The sequence below is a fragment of the Neolamprologus multifasciatus genome, chromosome 11, assembly GCF_963576455.1.
Source record: "Neolamprologus multifasciatus chromosome 11, fNeoMul1.2, whole genome shotgun sequence".
Classification (NCBI taxonomy): Eukaryota; Metazoa; Chordata; class Actinopteri; order Cichliformes; family Cichlidae; genus Neolamprologus; species Neolamprologus multifasciatus.
Window position 1 is genome coordinate 34,751,486 of NC_140449.1, and position 25,777 is coordinate 34,777,262.

The 25,777-nt window shown below is 43.0% G+C and overlaps 1 protein-coding gene across 1 annotated transcript; it reads right to left on the reverse strand.

Moving 5' to 3' along the window:
- Window positions 1–1,097: 1,097 nt before the first annotated feature.
- On the reverse strand, window positions 1,098–23,960 carry scn1ba (sodium channel, voltage-gated, type I, beta a). Its single transcript, XM_085178362.1, has 6 exons — window positions 22,479–23,960; window positions 8,471–8,637; window positions 6,437–6,674; window positions 4,955–5,096; window positions 4,669–4,740; window positions 1,098–1,724 (listed from the first exon to the last, which is right to left on the reverse strand). The coding sequence occupies exons 1-5, from the start codon at window positions 22,594–22,596 to the stop codon at window positions 4,674–4,676; spliced, it is 732 nt and encodes a 243-aa protein (XP_085034488.1). The 5' UTR covers window positions 22,597–23,960; the 3' UTR covers window positions 1,098–1,724; window positions 4,669–4,673.
- Window positions 23,961–25,777: the final 1,817 nt, after the last annotated feature.

The following is a 25,777-nucleotide window of genomic DNA, read 5'->3' on the forward strand; positions in this document are numbered from 1 at the left end:
CGTTTGTGCAGGAAAATGTATTCATCGCTTACAAAGGAGGGCACGGACGCTTATTTGTTCTTTTTTAGCATCTCAAACTTTTGGTGTTTGTTCTGAAAAGAAAACATCACATTTCCGCCTTTGCATTATTCCAACACGCAGCATGCAGGTACGTGTGTCTCGTTCTTCTCAAAGTATGAAACTTACTTTTGTACAATAGACGAGCAGTAAACATGCAGACTGGCAGTGTTGAGCTGCCATCTAGTGGCTTTCTGGAAACATGTTTTTCTTAAAAGCTTTTAGGAAAAACATGTTTCACATTTTTCCCTTTTGTGTTTCCACTGGCTTCTCTCCGGGAGGCACACTGGGCACGGTTTGTGGTGCATTTGCCCACGGCAGTTTTATAATAGTTTGAGCCCTTAAGTTTTCTACAAAGACACTAAGACATTGGTGTGGAGTTAAACATCAGTGGGAAACTTCCAGCAGCTGAGGGTTACACTTTCTCAGGGGCATCAGCTTCTGATCTGTGACAGGAAGTCAGTTTTTTTTTCAGCACTGAGGCTTGTAAACAGCTTTGAAGGGCAAGTTTAAATGAGCAGCGAGCCTCCTCGTGTCAAACAGCCAGTTTAAACAGGCGGTGATCTGCTGAAAAGGCCTGCCAGGCTTTTTTAACCTGGCCTGTGACGTACATGAGATAAAACAGGATCTAATATTAAACCTTAAAAACTAGCTGCTGTAGACCTATTCTGCTCATTCCTGCTCCGTTTATATTGCTGGTCTGAAATGGAATAGCTTTGCATGCCTTTTGTTCACCAGTGCAAACAAAAAGTCTGCAGCAGTAACTAGCACCACCACAGCACACGGCAAACAGCTGCAGAAGCTGCAGTTCCCCTAACGTCCACCAGGGCCTGCCTCCAGCAGTGAGTCGTAGACTCTACAGTAAACTTTACAGCAGAAATAAACATTTTTACAGCCTGACACAAAAACAGGATTTGGCCTCTGAGGCGGAGGATGACGGCTTCATCTGGGGCTGAAAGTTCAGGGTTTGAACGCCATCGTAGGAATGTATATATGACTGAGAAAAAGGAAAAGCAGAATATGTCCACTGTGAGCTAACAGTGAGGTAACATTTGCACCTTCCTGCTGCGTGTAAAGGTGAAGCTGTCGTGTTTCATGTGCTGCAGGTTAAAAAGGTGTTTGGACACTTGATCCGGCTGATGAACAGTGAGCTGCACGTAAGATAGACCAGCACTTATATTTGTATTTGACATTATTTTGTGGTGTAAACTGATTATCATGGTTATATAGATAAGGATGATAAACAGTTTTTATGTGGCTCCACAGTTTAGTGAACCTGCAGAGGAAACCAGTGATTTTAACGCTCACCAACACATGGAGAGTGATGAAGTATTTCTTGATAAGCTTGTAATCATGCAGTTAGTGAATACATAGCGTATAATAGACCCTACATGTGTTCTGTGCAGACGTATACACCTATATACAGCATGACTCCCTCCCTCTGTCCAGCTTTACAAAGACCTGATGCATCCGTGCGTTCCCTCTGAAAGTTCGTCCTTCATCCTGCTGCAGAAAGTCACTTTAGAAAAAAAAAAACTTTCCATGAAGATCTTTGTCCTCGCTGTGGTTCCATGTTTCCAGCTTGTGGAGAGGATGGTGAGAGGAGGAGAGGGCACACAAGAGGACGAGCAACTCCTCAAAGAAGCTGCCTTGAACGTTTCCCCGAACTGAAGATTTAAAAAACAAAGAAAACTGTAAGTCGAGCGATGTGAGGCAGTGAGCTCAGTTTACATCTGATAAACTAAATTTAAAGCACGGGTTTCAAACATGAGGTCCAGGGGCCATAAAAAGCCCACATAATTCATCAATGTGATGTGGCTCAGAGGTGTGCAGCACTCCTGACTGCTCCTGATGAGGTCTGTGGGTCTGATATGTAAACTCCACAGCTCCTCTGATGGATTCAGGTCTGGGAAATCTGAGGGTTGGCCGGTGACAACGCCAATCATCAATAATCTGCTTGCATGACCACATGAAGCTGGCCAGTGAAGACTGTCCCGCAGGAGTAACGCACCGCCCACTTCACCAGCTGATGGTACCTAACAGCATTCAGGGTGCTGTCGGCTAACAGGTGGAGGTCGGCGTGGTCCTCCCTGACCAGCGGTCCTCAACCCCCGGGCCTCGGTCCGTGAGTCGTTTGGTACCGGGCCGCGAGAGTTGAGGCTCATGTGTGAAATGTCTGGTTTTCAGGGTTTTTATCGTTTTTCAGCGTTATTTTGTTATCGTTTTTATCGTTTACTCTGTTTTCCTGGGTCTTTTCACGTGTGTTATGAATAAATCTTCTTTTTTTCGATACCGGTACTAGTTTTATTTGGTTGTATTTATCCGCGACACCTTAAAGGCATGAAAATATTGTCGGGCCTAAACCGGTCCATGGCACAAAAAAGGTTGGGGACCGCTGTCCCTGACCATCGCTGACACACCCAGTCGTGACAGGTGTTGACAGCAGAAGAGTCACCATGGCGTCTGCAGACTCTTTCGTGTCTGTTGCACATGCTCAGTGTGAACCTGCTTCCATATGAGGACACCGCAGGCCCACAGCAGTGGTGGACCTGCCAGTGCTGGTTTTCTGGACAGAGCTGTGCTGTGAGCACACGATCAGGTGTTCTTACAGCATAAAATCTGAAAGTATTAATGTCATGTAGTGCTCTCTAAATGTTCCTCAAGATGTTATTATGTTATTTTGAAGATCTCCCGCCTGAGTGTAGCTATCTAACGAGAGGCGCTTGTAAGATGAAGCCTGGGGTCACCAGACTGATTCAAAACACATAATTACTGGAATTTTTCAGTTTCATTATTAATTTATGTAAAAGTAAAATCAGAATTCAGTAAAATGATGAGAAAAGTAAAGCAAGACCTGACCCACAGTGAGCTTTGCTGCAAATGTATGACTTGTATGTTGTAGGGCTGCCACGATTAGTCGACTATCAAAATCGTCGACGACTGATTTAATAGTCGATGCGTCGTTTGAAGCTTTGTAAGATCACAAAAGACGCAGGAATAAGTAGTAGGATTTAAGAGTGTAATACCGGACTGAAACAGAAGATGGCAGCACTGCATGTACAAGGATGCCAGCTGCCGTTAAACCCCGAAGAAGAAGCTGTGTCCCAGACAGTGTTGCCAACTTAGCGACTTTGTCGCTATATTTAGCGAGTTTTCAGATCCCCTAGCGACTTTCTTTCTAAAAAAAAGTCGCTAAAAAAAGACGTGAAAGCGCATATCGCTTTTACTCTCAACAAGCAGCGGGTGCTGTAACGCAGTTAGTTCTTCTTTTACTCTTATGCTGTTTTGTGGATCAGGTTTAAAACTACTTATAAACACACACACACAAAGTAACTCTCCCAGAGTGCCTATTTCGGGTCACTTTTGCCAGTCCAAGCCCGGGTAAAGGAGCAGGGTTGGAATTGTGACATTAAAAAACAATAATTGCTAAAAGAAATTTAATTCATAGTTCTAAATAAACTCTAAATGCATTTAGGACGTTTTTTGCTCACTTTATGTCTCGTCCACGATGTTATTTCTCTCTCCAGCAGCGTAGGTTACAATTACATTAGCATGACCAATTATGCAAATTAGGTGATGACGTCATTTAGCGACTTCTAGCGACTTTTAGGACAACCAATAGCGATTTTCCTTACTGAGGAGTTGGCAACACTGGTCCCAGAATTCATAGCGCAGCCCAGCTCAGTTTCCAACAATGGTGGCAGCTAGTTAGTTTTAATATTACTCTTATTATTCTTTCTGGGTCACAAAATAAACATTTAACATATTTTCAGGCGAGAATGTAGCTGTGTAAACCTCAAATATCTGCTCAGTTTATCAAGACACCACATATTTTCAAAAGCGCTCCGACGTTTTCGGAGACGTCTGTTAGCCACTAGCTCGATAGCTAGCCGGGGGCTAGGCTAACTAGAGCCGTGAGAGCACCGGACTCCCGGCTAATCGTTTTCAAACCCACCGCCGTCTTTTGCTACTCAGGTTAAACATGATATATAAGTCACTTAGATAACTTAAAAATGTTATTGTTTGGCTTTTTTTAGTATTTTATTTGTTCCTGAGTAAATCGGTTTGGCTGAGATTAAAGTTATAGTTTTTACACAGCTGAATAAACGTCAAGCAGACAGCTGATTATCAGAAGTGTGAGATGCTGAGAATTTACTCCGGTGTCCTGTTATATTTTAGATAGCAAGGAGTTTATTAAACTTCACCGAAATAATCTGCAAATTTCATTAAAATTTATTAAACTATCATCTTGTCTTTATTTTTAGTTAGCACATACCTTAAACACTTAAAGCTGTAAGCTAATGATAGTTATATAAGAGCAGATGCTGCTGGTGCAATAAGCTGTACGTTTTATGTCCAATGGATGATGATCTGATTAGTCGACTAATCGCAAAAATAATCGGTGACTAGTCGACTATCAAAATAATCGTTTGTGGCAGCCCCAGTATGTTGACATGAAAACTACTTACACGTGTTCTTATGTGTCTGCGTGATTTTTGGATGTAATCTGATTACTGCATGACCTCCTAACCTGCCCTTTTTGCATCTTCTTAAAATGAAAAAGCAAACAAAAGAAACTAAATATGGGATTTCACGGAGATCGAGACCTACCCGTGCTATTCTGCTACTTGTGCACCTGCACAATTATCTTTACTTTCCGATGCTATAGCTAAATACTCCTCCCTGGAAGAAAGCGAGAAGGAAAAAGGAGAGAAACAAGAATCAGAAGATGTCAGCTCAGTGAGAGGAAAAGGAAAATGTCATGTTGAAAACAGCAGATTGAAACAGTAGGATGGAAACACAAGGTCGGAAGGTGGGAAGTCGGGACATTTGGACGGCCCGGCGGGATTTGGAAACAACGTCCTGCTACTGCTCGTGTGCTTTAGGCGGTACTCACGCGCTCTCTCTCAGAGCTTCCTCTCCTGCTGCAGAGATCTTCCTGTAGCAGTAAATCATCTCGACCAAGAGCCAGAACTGCAGCCCGATGATGGAGACGTACATCATCACCTCAGACAAGATGGACGCCATTCCCCGGGTAACTAGAGACACGCACAGGGTTAATTTGGATGTTTATGCAATACGAGTTTTACAAAGATACGACTCCTGGATTTAAAATCATCATTTCCTGAACTTCACATAGTTCAAAATCTTTAATTGTCTTGATTCGATCTGAAACAAGCTGTTTTAACTCCACCTGACCCTCTATGACATCATAAAGATCCAAGAGAAGAAAAAAAGTGTCTGAAAATGAGTGTTTAACTCATAATCTTTTACTTAAGCATAGACTGACCTCATTACTGAGAGGAGACCCCCAGGCCGAATCAGGACCCTGGGGAGCTCATGTCTCTCATCTTTGTTGGGAAGGGAATTTATAAAGGATGCGCTTAACCTGTAGAGCTAAGTGCATCATCATCTTCTACATCATCAATATCAGTTTTTTAAATTAGATTACATGATGCATTTTGAGTGATAAATAAATCAGTAAGAAATAGAATCTAATTGATTTCAGGGGCGATCGTGGCTCAAGAGTTGGGAGTTCGTCTTGTAATTGGAAGGTTGCCGGTTCGAGCCCCGGCTTGGACAGTCTCGGTCGTTGTGTCCTTGGGCAAGACACTTCACCCGTTGCCTACTGGTGGTGGTCAGAGGGCCCGGTGGCGCCAGTGTCCGGCAGCCTCGCCTCTGTCAGTGCGCCCCAGGGTGGCTGTGGCTACAATGTAGCTGCCATCACCAGTGTGTGAATGTGTGGATGACTGGATGTGTAAAGCGCTTTGGGGTCCTTAGGGACTAGTAAAGCGCTTTACAAATACAGGCCATTTACCATGATTTGGTAGCACAAACAATAATACCCGTTTCTTCTGTATGGTTGCAGGTCTTTACCTACAATATGAATCACTTTAAGGAAACTGTTGCTTTGTGATGTGACGCTGCAACGTATTTTAAACCAGCGTCCCGTTCAAAGCCGCTGACGTGGCTCATTTACACACAAGTTGTCCTTTGGCGGTGAACTGAGTGGTGACATCACTGAGACAGGGTGTTGCTCGCCCTTTTCCAACATCCAGGGCTGCTGTTTTGGAAGGGTGTGCTGCTCTCTCCCAGAGGAGGAAAGTGATGAATACTAATAAATACTAGCTTGCTTAAAAAGATGCACCAACAGAGTTGTACTGACACCCGATACAGCACACAGACAGACGTCTGTGTGCTGTATCGGGTTTACTACACGCCAAGTGATCGTATCTGCCAGATAATGGCATTTAACACAGCCAGCATGTCCAGTTCAGTAACTCTGGTTAGTGTGAGAAATGAGGCCCATCTCAGAACTCATGTAAAAATTAGGAAACCAGAACAGGAAGTATGAGTCAGTTGTGAGTTCAGTGCTTACTCCGTGCAACCACATTAATGGTGATGTTCTTCTCTTTGGTCTTTTCGTAGGCATAGTTGCTGTATCTGAGGGTCCGGCTAAATTTGCATTTGTAGGTTCCAGTGTCATTGTAGGTCACGTTGAGGATGTAGATGGAGCCATCCTGCAGGTCCCTGGTATGTTTGCTGCCGTTCCAGTCCAGACGCTCGTAGAAACGTGGGTCAATGATCTTGCTGCGTTCATCTTCATAAATGTACAGCTGGAAGAGGAGGCGGAGGGAGGGAAAGACATCATTTTACACTTCTGGTGTGTTTCTCTACCTGTTCTTGGATTGGATTACAGGCTTCACATGAAATCACTCTAATCATTTCATCACACAGAAGACTCTCTGCATTTTAAAGGTTTTGGTTTTTGGAGCTATATTTGAAAGGAGAGTGTAGAGTGCTGCTCTGTCCATCGCCCAACACAAGCCTGATGAGAAAACTGCATCCATAAACTACACAGGTGCAACCTGGGTGTCATCTGCATAGCAGTGTAAATGTCTTCTAATGATGCTGCCTAAGGGAAGCATGTATAATGTAAACAGAATTGGTCCTAGCACTGAACCCTGTGGAACTCCATAAAGCTCGAACGCTGCACTGAGGTCTAGCAGGACAAGCACAGAGATGAGTCCACTGTCAGAGGCCAGAAGAAGATCATTTGTAACCTTCACTAAAGCTGTTTCTGTGCTGTGATGAACTCTGAAACCTGACTGAAACTCTTCAAATAAGCCTCTGCAGATGATCTCAGTCCAATCTTTCATATGTCTTGATGCATGTTCAATCATCCAGGTAAGGAAGTCCCAGAAAGTGGATTCTGTTCATCTGGACATCCAGGTGAGTTCTTCAGTCTGACTGCAGGTTTCCAATCTTATAAAAAGTACATTTGCACAATGATTGAAGCTAGCACCACTGAATGAACACTGGGCTGTGAGGTCAGTTCCTTTAATATGCAAATTGTCATGACCACTGATCAATAACCATGAGTCCCATTCACAGAGAGTTGGGGAATGGCTGCAATCACAGCATGTAAGATGGTGACAGATGTACTGTTACGCCCCCTCCTCCATTCAGAGATGGTCTTTCCCTTTTCACGTAAATGGCCTCCTTGACTCCGCCCTCAAACCAGCGTCCCTCCCTGTCCAGGATGTTACATCCTCATCATTGAAAGAGTGTCCACTGGCCTGTAGGTGTAAACAGACTGCAGAGTCCTGGCCTGACGAGGTAGCTCTTAGTCAGAGGCTGTTTGATGAATAAATCATCCTCCTGCATTCACACCATCTTCCAACGCTGTGGACGCAGCCATCCCCCAACTCTCTGTGAATCTCAGAGCCATTGATCAGTGACTCATGCATGTTTAAAGAAACAGACATCTGGTCTCCACATCTCTTCCCGATATTGACTGAGCTGCAGCTTACATCTCATATCTGCACTTGCTGGTGAATTAATGGATGCTGAAACTAAAAGGCAGCTCAAGGCTAATGGGATCTTCCCTGCTGTATGCATGAGGCGTAATGGCCTTTTGCTGTGCCTGGTTGTGTCTCCTTAAGTAAGTAGAAGATATTTTCCAGTCGGTGCTGAAAACCTGTCATGGAAAATGCATCTCTCTGCTCTGCTTCATGATAAATGCATTGGCATCCTTTTCCCAGAAGAGAAGAGGCTGCTGTGATGATGTGTTGAGACATCCAACATCCAGCTTCAGAACATTTTACTGTATTTCTGGCTAAATAAATTTCACCTCTGCTATTTTAGGGATATGCAAGCATAACTGACAGGATTTGGTCCCTGCTTGAAGAGCATCTACAGCTCATCCAACCATCTGATAAATAATACAACTGCTGTGGGCCTAAATGTGCTAGCAGACCATCCAGGAAGTGAAAGCACCGAATAGGCAGTATGTTCATGCCACACATTTCACCTCCACAGTTTATGGATGCAGCTTGTTAACCAAACACCAACCAAAAACTGAGGCTTCAGAAACCGTGAATGACATGCATATTCTGTGCTAAAATCTTACGTCTGAGAAGTTGCTGTCGCCTGAGCCTTTGAAGGACCATTGGACTTTGGCCGTGGCATCCACCTCGCCTCTCATCTTACAGTAGATGCAGCCCAGCTTGAAGCCGTCGTTGACAACAGCCTCTGTGTCCGAGTCCACTTCCACGCAGGCCCCGTGGCACAGCGGAGCTGCAGGGTGAGGGAGACGCAGTTAGTCTCTGTCTCTCGGCCTGTTTGCGGGTCACGGGGTCAGAGGTAAGTGCCGTGAGTGGCCGTCTTCCTCTCTGTCGTGTGCCCGTGACTCGAGGGAAAGGCTGAATTTGGTGTTTTCTCTCAGTACTTGCAGGCAAACTGTCTAAACTGTACTCGAGAAAACAATGCTCGCTACTTGACTTTTACGTGCTTGGTCCCAATGCTCATTACATGCAAGTTTTTTCTTGCAATTTTTTATTTCCCCTCATTGTTTCAGCTCATAGATGGATTCGATTTGGTCATTTGGGTTCTCTGTTTGGCGTCATTTTCACTTCTGGTGTTTTTAACTGAACCTGGGGGGAAATAAAGAGGTTGCAGTGAGCGACACCATTGTCTTGCATTCTGGCCACTGCTAACTGAGCTAAATCCATATATAGAAGCGTGAGTCTATATATGCCATCATCATCATGACACATACTTCTCATCGGCCAGGAGTTACACACCTGCAACTCCAAATGTTTCTGTCTCACACTGCACCTTGCAGTTTCCACTGCGGCCTCAGCATCGCTCTCAACCAATGATCTTGTGCTATTCTCAACTCTCACCTCTGGGAAGCGTTTGATTTGAATCGTAAGATGGTGGGGAGGGGAATGAGGGAGAGGACAGAAACACACAGCACACAACGCTGATCAGAAAAATCATTAAACAGCAGCCGCAAAAACGCCGCTCTGTTTCTTTACTTCCTGGGACGTTTAAAAGAAACACGCAATCGAAAAGCCACCACACGGAGGGACGTGGAAGGGGAGACATGAAAGAGGGAAGAAAGAGAAGGTTAGCACAGGTATCAGTCGTTAACAGCCATTTCTACAGGAAAAGCACGGGAGACGGGGAAGCAGGAGGGGAGAGGGGTAAATGCTGTATGATGCACTGCAGAGAGGAAAAAAGGGGAGGAAGGGGGAGAAGAGAGAGTTAAAAACACAATTTAAGGCTTCACAAATATAAACCCAAACACTACTGAGCCGACAGCTGTCGCATTACAAGAAGAGACTGAAGCAGACCACAAACCCCCCAGATGGACCCGAGAACAGCCGAACCCGAGCCAGACGGCAATGATTGCAGAGGACTTGGAGAGCAGGGATGAGTGATTACATGAGTGCCACATTCAAACAAGCTGTATTTGATTTTGGGCAGAAAGCGCGTCCTGATGGGCGAGCTCAGAGAGAGCGGCAGCTGTCAGTCCTGACGCCCGGTTCACTCGTCACAACGTCAGAAGATTTGTTGAACTGGATTTTAGTTCAACCTGGTAGCTGTGAGCTGATTTTATTAGAGTTTGTGTTGTAAACTCGTAATTTATGAATGCTCATAATTCAGAGCTCCACCCTCTTATCCAAACAAGTATGCACGCTTTTGGCATCCCCTCCAAAAATTATAGTGTGGCAGACCACTAGGGGGCTCCACTCACACCCAGCGAGAAGGGAAGGGCTAATTAGTGATGGGATTTCCGGCTCTTTTTAGAGATCCGGCTCTTTCGGCTCGGTTCACTAAAAAGAGCCGGCTCTTTCAGCTCCGAACCGGCTCTTCAGGTTGTTTTGTTGCTTTAATTATTTAATCATTAACAATAATATAAAATTATGCAGAAAAGGAATTACTAATGTAAAAAAAGTGGTTTTATTTATATATATTTATATATGGCCCCTAGAGACAAAGCACATACAAACTCCAAAACACATTTCTAGCGTTTACTGAACTTCCAAAATAGAGCTACCCAGATCACTTAAATTACACAATTGAAAGCATGTGTGTATTGTTTGTGTATTTATAGACAAGCACTCATATTTATTCAAATAATTAAAAAAAAAAAGTTCATTTACCTGTTACTACCACACACCAAATCCGGTTGTTGATACTTCCTGGCTTGTGTAGCCACTAGGTAACAAAAGCTCAACACTGCGCCCTAGCATCCTGGAGCACTTCTGTTGTCTTTTGTACATGTTTCAGAGTTCGTAAGTGCTTCTGAGTTTTTACGCGTTTTGGAGTTTGTACGTGCTTTGTCTCTAAGGGCCACCATAAATATACTTTATTTATTCACTCCACATAAAATGTAATAAATAAATCATATAATACAAAAAACAACTATTTACATTTTAAATTTTTAACTATTTAAATTTTCAGCTTTTTCCTTTTAAACCAATTTAACGTGAAACAACACAAAACACTGCAAACCACAACACAATTAAATATAAATTAAAATATTAAAACAAAAAGAAGATGCACATTCTCTGTCATATGGGCCTACATGATTTCTGAATCCTTTATCATCTGCAACTGAAAATAGTGGATGATTACTATACCTTTCTCTGTTCCTGTGCTACTGCGAGTGTAACTAACGCCCCTCCCCCCTCTGCCCAGCGCAAAGTACAGGCCGCGCATGCGGAGTTTAGCGGAAAAATGGGCGAGAGAGAGGGTGAGAGAAAGAAAAAATAAAAAATAAAAACCTCACGGCTCCCAATAAGGAGCTGGCTCGCGTCGTTCACTTCAAAGAGCCGGCTCTAAGAGCCATTTCGTTCGCGAACGACCCATCACTAGGGCTAATGTTTTTGGGTTGTAGGAGGTGTTTGCCGCCTTGTGAGTTCGGTTGGTTGAAGCCGAGATTAAAGTTGGAGTAAAACGTGGCGAGCTCTCGTGTCGTCCTTACGTACCTCCACAATAGTGCCCGTGTCTATTTTTAATAAACAGTTTATAACACTTTAAATATACAGTGTGGTTTGGGTGAACTCGTTTACCACCATTTGCCGTCACTTGCTCGAGTCTCGGCACCTTCTTCTCATATGTTATTATAAACATCTGAAACAGTTGAATTATGACTTTGCTCTAAAGCGCGGGAGCTCGGGTAAGCTCGGGGTTTGGGGGTTTTCTGGGAGGCGAGCCTGCTGAACACCAAACAGGCCTGAGGCAAACGCCGTCTGCACACACCGCTCAGAGGACAGAAGAAAACATTTTTTCCCCCATTTTTTCAGATTCATATCTGCTGTAATTGGCTCTCGTCTCTGTTACAAATGCGATCTGATTGTTTGCGTTAATTGCACGCTGCTGTAAGCTGCACCAGCTGTCAGCGCCGCGGCTAATCCTCGCCATCAATAGAGGTCGATGAGAGTCAGTCATCAGTTAATGCCCCTGTGAAATCCCACAGGGGGGCATCTGCAAATCAAACGATAGCCATTTCTTTCTACAAAGAGGTTCCACCGAGTTTCCAGCTGAGCATTAATGTGCAACAACATTTTGACTCAGGTCTGTGTACTGCTGACTTTACCTGATACAGATTCTACCATGAAGCAAAGTAAGGAAACAGGAAGGCAGTAAAGAGACACCAGGAAGAGGACGTGCAGAGACACATACAAGGGTTTGACATGAGACAAAAGACATGAGACCTGGAATACAGACAGTAGAGACACATTAAAACAGGAACTAACCACAGCAGAGATCAGGAGGAAGGTAGAAGAGAGCGCTCTGGCTGCAGAGCCACACTGTAAACCCGAGAAAGTTCAACTCAGAGTCAAGCTGACGAGGCTCAGTTACATATAAATTAATTAAAACTGCTATTAAACTTTTGATGATTGAGTTTTATCTTTTTTGCAGTATTTGCAGGACCTTTGTTGCTTTTCTCTTGTTATGCTACAACAGGTGCAGGCTGCACCCCAACCTGTCATGGCAGATGGCCCCGCCCCTCCCTGAGCCTGGTTCTGCTGGAGGTTTCTTCCTGTTAAAAGGGAGTTTTTCATTCCCACCGTTGCCAAAGTGCTGCTCATAGGGGCTCATATGATTGTTGGGCCAACTGTTGTTGTGATTTGGTGCTATATAAATAAAACTGAATTGAACTGCAGAACTTGAAGGTAGTTTAATGTTTGCAGGTCAACCCACTGCACTCATGTTGTCACCGATTAGCACAATATGAACATCTTAACGTTTATAAATCTAATTAAATAAACATGTGATGCAGAATATTTTAACCAACATTTGTAATCTTTGCTGCTGCAAACATCACCACACCCACTGACCTGATGACATCAGACACACACGTTCATGTTGAAACAGAAATGAGTGCCATGAAATTATTCCATCAATGCATGTTCATCAGAAACTCCTCACAACGGGAGAAAATGTCACAGGAACTCAAAATACTTGTGTAATTACTTTATGCATTCAGGTTTACAGTGCAGATGTAAATCCAGCTGCACACAGACAGCATGAGGCTCTGATCCTGAGGGAGGGTGACACAGTCAGAGGCCACACTGTGCAAGGTGAGCAAGGATGTTGCTGACTGTCCAAAGCTGAGGCAGCGAAAAGGCAGCGAGACGAACATGCAAGCAGACACAAAGAGGAGCTCACATCCGAAGTACAGACTAGACAGTCAGCAGAGTCCCCGAGCAACGATTCCTCAGAGCAGCAGCCGCAGCAGTGCACAAACACAGAGCATCAAAAATGCAAATCCATTGCATAATCTGCAGACGGAGGTTCAGGATTATGCAACGGATATTCCAGAAAATGCCGATTAGGAGATTTCTTTTCCCCCCCAACAGGCTGGTTAATCTCTCATTTCAGTTGCCGTTTGCCTCCTGAGGACTACAAAGCAAAAACAACCTGACTTAACTGCAAAAAAGATCATCCACCCAGTGAGGTGAGCTAGCTTAGCATGTCACAGGAGGCTAAAGAAAATACAGAAAGGATCAAGATTATTTGCTGAACTGGGCACAAGAGGAAGAGAAGAGAATTGGATAAGCAACAGGAAAAGAGATGAGAGAGGACGACATCTGTTTCCATGGCCGGGTTACCAACACCCACAGACACCGTGGGCATACATGACCCGGGTTTAATGCCAAGCATCCGTGACATTTCCCCCGACACAGAGCCGGTGAGGGACTTTCTACTGGAACAAGGGAAACAAAAAGACACACAGCTCCGAGAGCATCACTTTCGTTTTACTCCACAAAGACGCCACTTGATGGCACAGAGGCAGGGCTTTACTTCGTGTGTTTTCCTCTGCAAGAGCAGAGTCTGTCCATTTCCAAAATCTAAATGAAACCGCTCAAAAACCAAAACAAGACCCCAAAACTACCAAAACCAGTACAGAATTTTTATCACAGCTAACTGAGCTAGAAATTAAAACTACATATGAAACTTGTTTTACTTGGCTGGGATGTCTTATGTCTTAAATTTAGTCCTGTAATATATCACTTTAAATAAAACCTCAGAAAAAAAACTGAACAATTTTAAACAATAAAAACTAAACAGAAACAATCAAGATCACCATGGAAACCAGCTGAAACTAAACTGAAAAAAGACTAATTAAAAAAATCACAAAACTGTAATAAGCATTTACATTTTTCTTTCATAAATGACATTTCCAATGTTTTTCATGGGTTTCCAGTTTGGATATTTGACAAATAAACAATTTTAATATAAGATTTATTTAACATTTTATTTTTAAAAAGATTATTTTTTATGTTCACTAGAGGCTGACTCCTAACGGCGAGTCATTCACAGACTCCCATGTTAAAATGTTAATGTTAACATGTTTATAGCCACAGGTCTTTACTGGCAATATTACAGATAATTTCCCTTTCATAACGACTGTACTGCAGTTCATTCATTCGACTCGACCACCTGGATTTTGTTAATGTGAAAATAAGAGGTCAGGGTTAAAAAGAAACAAATAAATAAACACTGAAAAGAACACAGTGGAAAACGTTAAACTAAAAATAATGCAAAAATAAAATAATACAAAAAATAGACACAAAATAAATATAAATGTTGTATTTATTGATGTTCAGTTGTAGCACTGTTAGTAATATGAATTATATTATTGGCACATTTGACAATATTTCATTTATTTATTGGCAGTATTGGGCCTCCATACACAGTCAGTGTTGGGAAGGTTACTTTTAAAATGTATTCCACTACAGATTACAGATTACATGCCCCAAATTGTATTTTGTAACGTATTCTGTATTCTGTATTCTGGATACTTTGGATTACTTCATATATTATCATGCTTTTTACAGCTACACGAATGCGCTATTGCTGAATGATTTATTACTATTACTGAAGGTTACTCTCCATACCAACACCAACTAGATGTTTAAATCTTAATATAAATGAGTAACAGTAGGTGGACATTAGATAAGGCTGCACTTTTTGCAGCGATCTCGTATATAAAACTATTCCGCGCGTATATAAAACAGGTCCGTGGCTCCGAACCGTAGTAAAGGGACCTCTGAATAATAGGGCTGCCACAAACAATTATTTTGATAGTCGACTAATCAGATCATCATCCATTGGACGTAAAACGTACATCTTATTGCACCAGCAGCATCTGCTCTTATATAACTATCATTAGCTTACAGCTTTACGTGTTTAAGGTATGTGCTAACTAAAAATAAAGACAAGATGATAGTTTATTACATTTTAATGAAGTTCACAGATTGTTTCGGTGAAGTTTAATAAACTCCTTGCTATCTAAAATATAACAGGACACCGGAGTAAATTCTCCAGCATCTCACACTACTGATAATCAGCTGTCTGCTTGACGTTTATTCAGCTGTGTAAAAACTATAACTTTAATCTCAGCCAAACCGATTTACTCAGGAACAAATAAAATACTAAAAAAAGCCAAACAATAACATTTTTAAGTTATCTAAGTGACTTATATATCATGTTTAATCTGAGTAGCGAAAGACGGCGGTGGGTTTGAAAACGATTTGCCGGAGTCCGGTGTTCTCACGGCTCTAGTTAGCCTAGCCCCCGGCTAGCTATCGAGCTAGTGGGTAACAGACGTCTCCGAAAACGTCGGAGCGCTTTTGAAAATATGTGGTGTCTTGATAAACTGAGCAGATATTTGAGGTTTCCACAGCTACATTCTCGCCTGAAAATATGTTAAACGTTTATTTTGTGACCCAGAAAGAATAATAAGAGTAATATTAACACTAACTAGCTGCCGCCATCGTTGGAAACTGAGCTGGGCTGCGCTATGAATTCTGGGACACAGCCAGTGTTGCCAACTTAGCGACTTTGTCGCTATATTTAGCGAGTTTTCAGATCCCCTAGCGACTTTTTTTCTTAAAAAAGTCGCTAAAAAAAGACGTGAAAGCGCGTATCGCTTTTACTCTCAACAAGCAGCGGGTGCTGTAACACAGTCAGTTCTTCTTTTACTCTTATGCTGTTTTGTGGATCACAAGGTTTAAAACTACTTATAAACACACACACAGAGTAACTCCACCAGAGTGCCTATTTCGGGTCACTTTTGTCGGTCCAAGCCCGGATAAAGGAGCAGGGTTGGAATTGTGACATTAAAAAAAACAATAATTGCTAAAATAAATTTAATTTGTAGTTCTAAATAAACTCTAAATGCATTTAGGACGTTTTTTGCTCACTTTATGTCTCGTCCACGATGTTATTTCTCTCTCCAGCAGCGTAGGTTACAATTACATTAGCATGACCAATTATGCAAATTAGGCGATGACGTCATTTAGCGACTTCTAGCGACTTTTAGGACAACCAATAGCGATTTTCCTTACTGAGGAGTTGGCAACACTGGACACAGCTTCTTCTTCTTCTTCGGAGTTTAACGGCAGCTGGCATCCTTGTACATGCAGTGCTGCCATCTTCTGTTTCAGTCCGTTATTACACTCTTAAATCCTACTACTTATTCCTGCGTCTTTTGGGATCTTACAAAGCTTCAAACGATGCGTCGACTATTAAATCAGTCGTCGATGATTTTAATAGTCGACTTAATCGTGACTAGTCGACTAATCGTGGCAGCTCTACTGAATAATACGTCGGGTTTGTGTCGGGCTCATAGCCGAAAACTAGCTTTACTTGAAAGGCTGCTCCAACAGAACTTATTGTTTTTGGAGGAAAACACGAACACGGTGTACAGTCGAGTCTTAATAGCTTACTTACAACTGGGCTCGTCAGGCTCTCTTCTTGGCTGCAGTGGTTATTATTATATTTACATGCTTCCAGCTCCCGTTTTTGCTCGATGACAGCTCGTACTTTTCCTTTTTCTCCCTCCCTCGCTCACAGACACATAACGGGTATGGCAGTCCATTCTCCCTGCAGCACGGACTACACTGCCCATGATGCTACATTCTTTAGAGCGATGCCTGTAACACTCTGCCTGTTGCCTTCATATTAAATATTTTTTGAATAATTTTTTAAAATATTTCTCCACCCACGGGCCGCAAGTAGGGGTGACATGGGCCGCTTTAGAGCCTCTTAATGCGTGTTTTGTTTGGGTTTCCACCGGCTTGGAATTACCAAAAATAGAGAGGGCATAGCTGAACATATGAAACAGGAAAATACCGCCGTGTAATCCATTTATTTCAACAAAGTAACTGTATTCTGAATACAACCTTTTTAAACAGTAACTGTAACGGAATACAGTTACTCATATTTTGTATTTTAAATACGTAACACTGGTACATGTATTCCGTTACTCCCCAACACTGCACACAGTACATCCAGGGAGTTACATTTGTGCTTTAATATCTGCTGTAAAACATCTCCAGTGAGAGAGATCCTTTGATTTCACTTCAGCTGTAATTATGTCTACAACAGGTCTTCAGTTTTTTCCTGTAAGCTAAACCAAAATACTTTCCCTTCAATATTATCGAAGACGTTATTGGATCAAATCTGTTCCCAGTGATTGTTTTTACTCTCCAGGCTGTGTGGAAGGTCACCTCGTCCTTCAGAGCCCATCAAAGCTTCCCCTTTAAAGCAGCAACAGCATCTCACCGGGATTACAAACCTCCACACAGCTGGATGAACAGAGGCTCAGGTGTGCATGCGTCTGCCTGTGACGTGTTTGTGACACTATCAAGAGGGACACACGAAGTCCACAATTAGGTCGTGGCACAGTCTCTCGCTCCAGGTTCATGGGTTAGAAAGGATCTCGCCTGAAACAGAATCAAAACAAAGCTGCTTCCTAATCAAAGGCGAGCGGCAGCTGCAGCCTGAGAAGACGAACATCATGTCTTTGTTCCTGTTGCATTCAGATGAAGCACATCAATCAGCAGCATCCAAGATCCAAGCATCTCTGAGCTTTCGGTGCCACGCATTTAGTTCCTCTTAAGAAAGGGCTGCAAAACTTTGTAGTTTCATCATGGGCTGAAAGCAGTTTTGGGGAGTAACGGAATACATGTACCGCCGTTACGTATTTAAAATACAAAATATGAGTAACTGTATTCTGTTACAGTTACCGTTTAAAAAGGTGGTATTTAGAATACAGTTACTTTGTTGAAATAAATGGATTACACGGCGGTACTTCCCTGTTTCATATTGTGGCGGGTCAGGACTGTTTGGGTTTTGTTTGACAGCTACGTTCTGTTGTTCCAGGCGGCAGCGTTACGGTTGCCATGGTTACAGGGTGACGCTCTCTCTCTGCGTGTTTCCTGGGTGAGAGAGCGCCTGTTGTTGTTGTGCTAAGCTAATAGGCAGAATGCTACAGGTATAGCTCTAAAGAATGTAGCATCATGGGCAGTGTAGTCCGTGCTGCAGGGAGAATGGACTGCCGTACACGTTATGTGTCTGTGAGCGAGGGAGGGAGAAAAAGGAAAAGTACGAGCTGTCATCGAGCAAAAACGGGAGCTGGAAGCATGTAAATATAATAATAACCACTGCAGCCAAGAAGAGAGCCTGACGAGCCCAGTTGTAAGTAAGCTATTAAGACTCGACTGTACACCGTGTTCGTGTTTTCCTCCAAAAACAATAAGTTCTGTTGGAGCAGCCTTTCAACGCCTCTCTCTGTCTCTGCTAGCAAAGTTGACCCAGACAACAAAGTAAAGCTAGTTTTCGGCTACGAGCCGACACAGAACCCACCGTATTAGCCAGAGGTCCCTTTACTACGGTTCGGAGCCGCGGACCTTCAGTAACAGTAATAAATCACAGCAATAGTACATTCATGTAGTTGTAAACAGCATGATAATATATTAAGTAATCCAAAGTATTCAGAATACGTTACTGTCATTGAGTAACGTAATGAAATACGTTACAGAATACATTTTGGGGCATGTATTCTGTAATCTGTAGTGGAATACATTTTAACTGGCTGAAAGTGCACACGCAGAGGAAGAATGGTTTGTGAAGAGGACAGACGGTGATTATTTTTAGATTTTCTCACCTGACAAAGATGCTTGGAAAACCGGTTCATCTCATGTTTTTGTATAAGTGCCGTACATAAATCATGTTTGCTGCTTTTTAAAGGTTTAGTGCACTGCAGCTCTAGAGTACTCATAATTAGCTTATCTGGCAAAGCTATGAGCTCCTCTGTAATGTAATCTTCCTTAGTGATGCCGAGGATGGAGTGAACTGATGTAATGGCGATGGAGCCGTTATTGAAACAAGCCATTCGCAGACTAAAGGACTCTGCCGTGTTACAACTTTGGACGCAGAGTTTTAATACGGTTCAGGTCAGGCTTGAAAGGGAATCTCACACAGTGCTGTCAAATGATTGTCGTAGCTTTTTAAAAACCGCAGCTTGTTATCAGATCGATTGTTTTTTCCCACTATCTGAAATGAACGATGTGACAAACATTCGACTTTTTACCAGCAGAGAGGATCGTGGTTGTGACAAACAGAAACAATTCTCCTCATTCCCAGATCTGCGCTACACAGGCAGCTTTGCATGATTCACAGTTCAAAATAAGTTCGTTATTCAGTTTATTATGTTCGTAAAACAAGCTCCTTTGGCTCATCCCGTTTAAGCCAACTGTCACCTGACTGGCTGTCCCACAGCAGGTGGGCGGGGCATCTGTGTCTGATGTCAGGATATCAGGTCTCTATGATATCACACAGACCCAGGAGTAAAAAAAGTCACAGCACGTTTATGTATGTTTCATACACTGACCTCGTTATTTGAAACTTAAATATGAGCACCATCGTAACAATATAAACATGACAGCACAAAAGAAACAAAGAAGTCTCACAATTTTTATCCTATCAAAAAAGAAATCAACAAAAAAAAATAAAAAATTCAGAGGACCAAGTACGGCACCTTGAGAGACACCTCTTCTTTGAGTTATGTCGTTTTTCATGGTCAGTACCATTCAGTTTGGAACAATTACAGCACCAACTTTACTCACAGTCGGCCTTTTTCTAAGACGATTATGTGAAACCCAACCACTGTCTGCACTAACACTGAAAATTATATAAATAAATACTACATTTATTTATTTATTTTTCTTTCCTTTTTCATTTTCCTTATGTATTTTTTATTTATTTTGTTTGTTGTTTCCTGTTTTGCTTCTTTTTCTTTCATTCTTATTGTATGGATATTTTAGTTGTTTAAATATAGAAAAAAAAAGAAAAACATGTATGTACTGACAGATAGCTAAAGTTGATGGTATTGTATAGTAATTCTAAAATGTCAATTAAAAAAAGAAAATTATATAAATAAATATAAAGATAAATAAAGATGTAAATCTTAAAATCTGTAAATAAAAAGCAAAATACGTGTGAAATATCAAGCAGGCTTTTTTTCAAAACGAAGAAATATTACATAAATACTGAAGCCATTTTTTAATCATTATTTTGTCATCAGATACAGGGTACCTTTTTTCTGTGAGCTAAAGTCAGTTTTTGGGTGGATTTAAAAACATCAAATAAAATGTGTTTTTGTTTGGGGGGGGGTTAGAAATTCTCAAACTGCTCATAATCTCATACTCTCTTCTGTTCCTCTTTGTCAGTTTCCATCCAGTGTGGTGCTTCGCCTTCTATCTCTCCAGCTCCAGATGTAGAAGCTGACTCTTAACCTTTAACTAACCCACCGGCCCACAACCAACCGTCCATCCCGCTGACAGACGTTGTGTAACCTTAGTACTTTGCCCAGATCGCTTTCCTGCAGCTCTGACATGTGTTCACTTTTGGGCGGATGAAGCCGTGTTAACGCGTCCACGTGCAGCTCTGGGAGACTGAGTGTGAGTTAAAGAGCAGCTGGCTGATGGAGATAAGAGCTCAGTAAATCTCACTCTCAATGCTTTGTAGAGGTTTCTGAAGAAATTCATCAAAGAACACTCTTGGTTAGGCATGCTTTGTTTTTATGGTCAATACTGATTTCAATTGCATACTGTTATGTTTATATATATGAATTGATGGCTTTACATTTAGAAACATTTTCAAACGCCTGCAGGTTTCATGAGACTGGCAGTAATTAAAATGTGATGGATAGCGAGGTTCGGGCTATTTTCGCACATCAGTGGAAGGTGTTTCTCCTGCTTTAAATAAATAAATGTCGGTAACCAGATTCCTGTGAAGGTAAGAAAGTGAGTCGTGATATCTGAAAGGATCCAGAAGGAGCAGATGGAGCTGGTTCGAGTCAAAGGATGATGTTTTCACCCGAGTGCTCGACTTCAAAAACCCCTCAAATCACACACCTGCATGCAGCGTGATGCTGGCAGGCTGAGCTGTCTGAGAGTGCGTGTACAAAAGCATGAATGATGGACTCCATCAGCAAAACAGGGGACGGTGATAGTCCATTTCTCTCTGTGTGTTTTGGAGAGCAAAAACGGTTCATATTTAAAATTGGGTAGAATGTAAATTTTAGTCTTAGGTTTGAATGATTAACTGTTTAACTGCAAAACATAGAAACATGCTGGTTTGTCCATCGCTGGCTCGACGCTTCATCGAGTGACAGCCTGAGGTCTTTGTTCTTTGTGCACCTCGTACCTGACATGTTAGGTTACCTGGTGACTCTAAATTGGCAGAAGGTGCAGATGCTAGCAAACATGGCAGACGCCATGAGTTTATCCCCCTCGTTATGTTTCAACAGCAAAAACTGCACAAAAGATGGACAGATGTTGTTGTTTCAACAGTAACCAGTCAGACTGTTGGTTACAGAGCAAACACACGTCTTTGTTCGATGTGATACAAGATTTGATTGACAACTTATCTGGTTAGAAGATGATTTGGACACAACATTCACTCCACCCACGCAGACTAATGGTACCGAGCGCCTGCCGTGTTTGTGCGAGCAACATTTATCTTTGTGTGAATTCTGTCTCATTATGTGCTGCATGCAAAAGGCATCAGTTCTAGTTTGATTTGGCTCATCTTTTCCAGAGCTTTTGATGTTTGGTTTGCTTTTTGTTCCGAGTCCTTAAAAGAACGACCTAAAACAATTCCCAGAAGGACAGAAAAGCTATGTCTTGAACACAACTTTGATCTTTATCCCAGTTTCTAATCAAGACCCAACAGTTTCAGTGTTTGCTGAGACAACATTCAAAATGAATTACTCTTATAATAACCTAATGGGACCCTTGCACCTTAAAACCAAACAAAAGGATCAAGTCCAGTTTTAAACCTGGTTTCCATACAATTAATAAAACAAGCTTCACCTTCAGAGAGCAGGACGCTCTGCAGGAGCTCATCACTGTTACTGATCTTTGCCAGTTAATCGATCATTTAATTGTTTACGTTATCCTCGCTGACTCCAGCTTCTCCAGCCTGTTTGTAGCTTCGGTCTGTTTATCGACGTAAAACTGGACGACATCCATTTCACAACGATTAACCAAACGTCATGGGCATGTTAATAAATAATGAAAAGCAGTCATTAATGGACGCTCCACTCTGTGAACACAGGCACACACTGACTTTTAAGATACACACCAGATGCTGCGTCGGTATGTGTGAGTGCGTTTGCGCTCGGCATTTTAAAGCCGCCACCTGGCCTCATGTCATTTCAAATTTTGAACAGCTGGGCGTTTGGCTCCACGGTGGAACAACAAACAGTCGGACGCACGCAGAGAACAGAAAACATCTCAACAGAAAGCATCGAGGTCACCACTCACCTTCAAGTGGCAGGAGGACCAGAGGCAGCAGCAGCAGCAGCTCCTTCACCGCGGACATCCTGACAGAGGACAGAGGGGTGGTGGCGTCTCTCAACAGTGTACACACAGACACACACATACACAGACAGGACAGATCTGGAAACCCTCAGAGCATAAACACACCAAAGACGTCCCAACTGTGACTAAAAGTCGCCTCCTGTTTATCTGAGGGGTGGGTGGTGTGGGTGGGTCCTCCTCTTGCTCTGCTCCTCGTTCAACAACAGCTCACATCAGCAGCAGTTTGTTCGTGCGCCTCTCAGTGTTTGAGCATCTAGAGTTACCAGAGGGAAGAATTAGACCAGGTCTCAGGTTTCGGCCTCTTTGTTCAACTATTTATATTCCGCGGCACACCCTCGGGTCTCCTTATTGACACTGCATGCGCCACACAATGTAAGAGCCAATGGAAGCCCGGTGTTTGACGCTCAGCTGGTGGGGGATGATGGAAACAGTGCTGGAAATGGAAGACGTGAAGTTTGTGAGAGCTGGTGATGACTGCGCAGCTCGAGAGCCTGTCAAAATGTTGCATTCATGAATCCACGAGAAACACCGAGCTGACTTTGTCCTCGTGGGCAACCTGAGTTTAAAAACGGAGGAGCGGAGCTCGGCTGGGCCAAGTGGAAGCAGTGGGAAGCGTGCGCCTCTCTTTGGCTTTGGAAGACTCAGTATCGCGTCTCTCGGAGTTACTGCTGTCTGCAGAACCTTTCGGGGAAGAGTGTTGTGTTTTCCCTCTTATGAAATCACCCGCTGTGCGCGCACATATGCGTGGTTTGGCTGCTGTCTGCGCATGAGCTGCACAGGTGGCACGCACCGGGCGGTGATCCCGCGCGTTTCTGGGAAAAGTGCGCGTTTCCCGCTGTGCGTTCCAGCAGTGCAGCCGTCTTTAAACTCACCTCCGGTCTCACAGCGCGAATCTGTCGGACCCAAACCGTCAGCGCCCTCCTGGCCGTCTGTTCTCCCTGTGAATCTAACGTAGTCCCGTTTACCTGTAAAAAGAAAAACCTGCGCTGCTTCCTGAGTTCCTCGAAGCGCCTCCTTCTACTGACAGGTTAGAGATGGTCTCTCTCCCACATCGGAGAGATTTCACGATCACACAAGGGGAGAAAATCTTCTTTTCGACCTTTAAGAACGAGCAGAGCTTCACATTCCTGAGTGAGGACACACAAACACACACACAGAGCTCCAGAAATTACGTGACGTGTCAGCGCAAGGATGCGACGTTAATCAGTCTTTGGGATGGGTGAAGGCTGGGGGGGAGGTGCATGGAGGAGGAGGAGGGTATTATGCATTGCAGCAGCAGAGGGATGGAGAACGAAGAGGAGGAGGGAGAGGTATAGAGCCGTTGTTATGGCAACGGTGGTTTGATGCGATGGTTTCTTCCCTTCCAGAAACCCCCACGTGCTGGCAGGAGAGTCAGGTCTGAGTAACGGAGCGGTGTCACGTGGCGCCTGGATTTAGACTGAGCCATTAACGGGGTGGGAGGTACAAAATAAAAGATTTATGCCTAAAATACTGACTTCACGACCTGTGATTAGACGTCATTTTCCCCCAGAGCTAAAGTGTAAAACGTTCATTTTAATGGAGAAAAGTGAATAAGAGACATGTTAGAAATAAATAGTGTGTACAACAGAGTGGTTACTATATATGACAAAATTCATATAAAGTGTGGCAGTAAAAAATATACCTCCTGTGTGCATAAAGCTCAGCCTGACTGCTGCTGGGATGAAGGAGCTGAGCTCCACGGTCCCGTCCAGGGGGTGAGAGGTGCGGTCCATAATGGACATTAGCTTGGCTAACATCCTCCTCTCACTCACCTCCTCTGTCAGAGCTGACCCTCATTAACTGTAAGCCGTTTCCTGCCCCTCCGTGGCAGACAGCCACATAAAAGCCTACAGAAACCACCACAGCGCTCCTCAGTAATGTCCTGCACACCTCAAAGGACCTCAGCCTGCCAGCAGATGGAGCTCAATTTTTTCAGTGTACGATGAAAATGAGACAGAAAACAAACGCAAACATTTCAACCAGGATTAACCTCAGACAGTCTTGTCCCTGCCAGGGGGGCTCCTGCAATAAACAACACTGGATCTCTTATCCTGTACCTGCAGTGGCTGACAGAGCTGCGTCGTTAAAGTCAGGCTTACGTGGAATCAGTCTAAATGCAGCTGATGTCATTATTCAAAGTCAGAGTCTGGATTCAATCGTCTCCTTCAGTTCCGGTCTTGGCTGGAAAAATAGTTCCAAAATAAAAGTGTCAGAGATTGTACCTCATTGTCTGCTTCACACCTTTCTTATCGTCACCTGGAAGGAGAACTTTGTGGTTTTTATAATCCCTTCATCAAATAAAACAACATAAAGGAAAACAAATCAACCATGGGCGACTAAACTGTGACTGTAATGGGCAAACGAGTGCATCAAGTAATAATACACAATTTACAAATGTGTTTATACTCTTCAAAAAACAAACTTCTGTCAACTAAATTGGTTAAAATTCAAATGTAATCGATTACAAAAAAAGAAGGAAGCATTTCCTTCTTTACTGAAATAATTGGAATAATATTTCTTATTTTGTAAGACATCGTGTTGACTGAAGGTTTCTACTGGGAGAGTGCAAATGATTAAAATACACGTATCAGTCACTTTATTAGGTACACCTGTTTAGCTCCTCTGCAGTGTAAACAAACAGCTGATTACATGTCATTGACTCGGTGCATTTAGGCATGTAGACATGGCCAAGGTGACAGAAAGGTGACTGCTGGGATTGCCCAAAACAACCATCTCCAGTGTTTACTGGGAATGGTCTAAAAAGAGAGAGAGTGGCAGTTCTCTGGGAGAAGAGGTTTTGTTGTGGTCAGAGGAGAATAGTCAGACTGCTGCAGGAAGGCGACAATAAGTCACATATCCGCTCATAACAACCAAACTGTGCAAAAGTCTCTGAACCTTGAAGCAGATGGGCTTGTTACAGTTTTAGCCGGGCCTGAATGGGCACCCTGTACGTCCTGCCTTGAGGGTCACCTTTTCTGGGACAGCTGGCTGTACTCAGCAAATACCCAGAGAGTACTTCAGGCCAGCGAAAGAAGAGCTGAGTGCCAGCTGTGCTGTGTGTGGCGGCTTCTTTCTGCTGGTCTGTGGAGAGGAGAGCGTGTGTTTTGGTGATTTAACATTTTTAACCTGCTTTTCTGTTTCATGACCAACTCGTTGATTTTCTTATTTTTTCTCTCTTTTATAGGAGACAGCGGTTTGTCCATCACTTTCAGTTTATTAGT

Bases quoted from the DNA above. Each gene is read 5' to 3' on its own strand.
- scn1ba (XM_085178362.1), bottom strand. From the start codon at position 22,596: ATGTGTGTGTCTGTGTGTACACTGTTGAGAGACGCCACCACCCCTCTG. The intron at 5,097-6,436 runs GTAAGCACTGAA...GCGTGTCTCTAG, and splicing joins CATTAATGTGGTTGCACGGA to TTACCCGGGGAATGGCGTCC. The intron at 4,741-4,954 runs GTGAGTACCGCC...GCTTTCTTCCAG, and splicing joins GAAGCTCTGAGAGAGAGCGC to GGAGGAGTATTTAGCTATAG.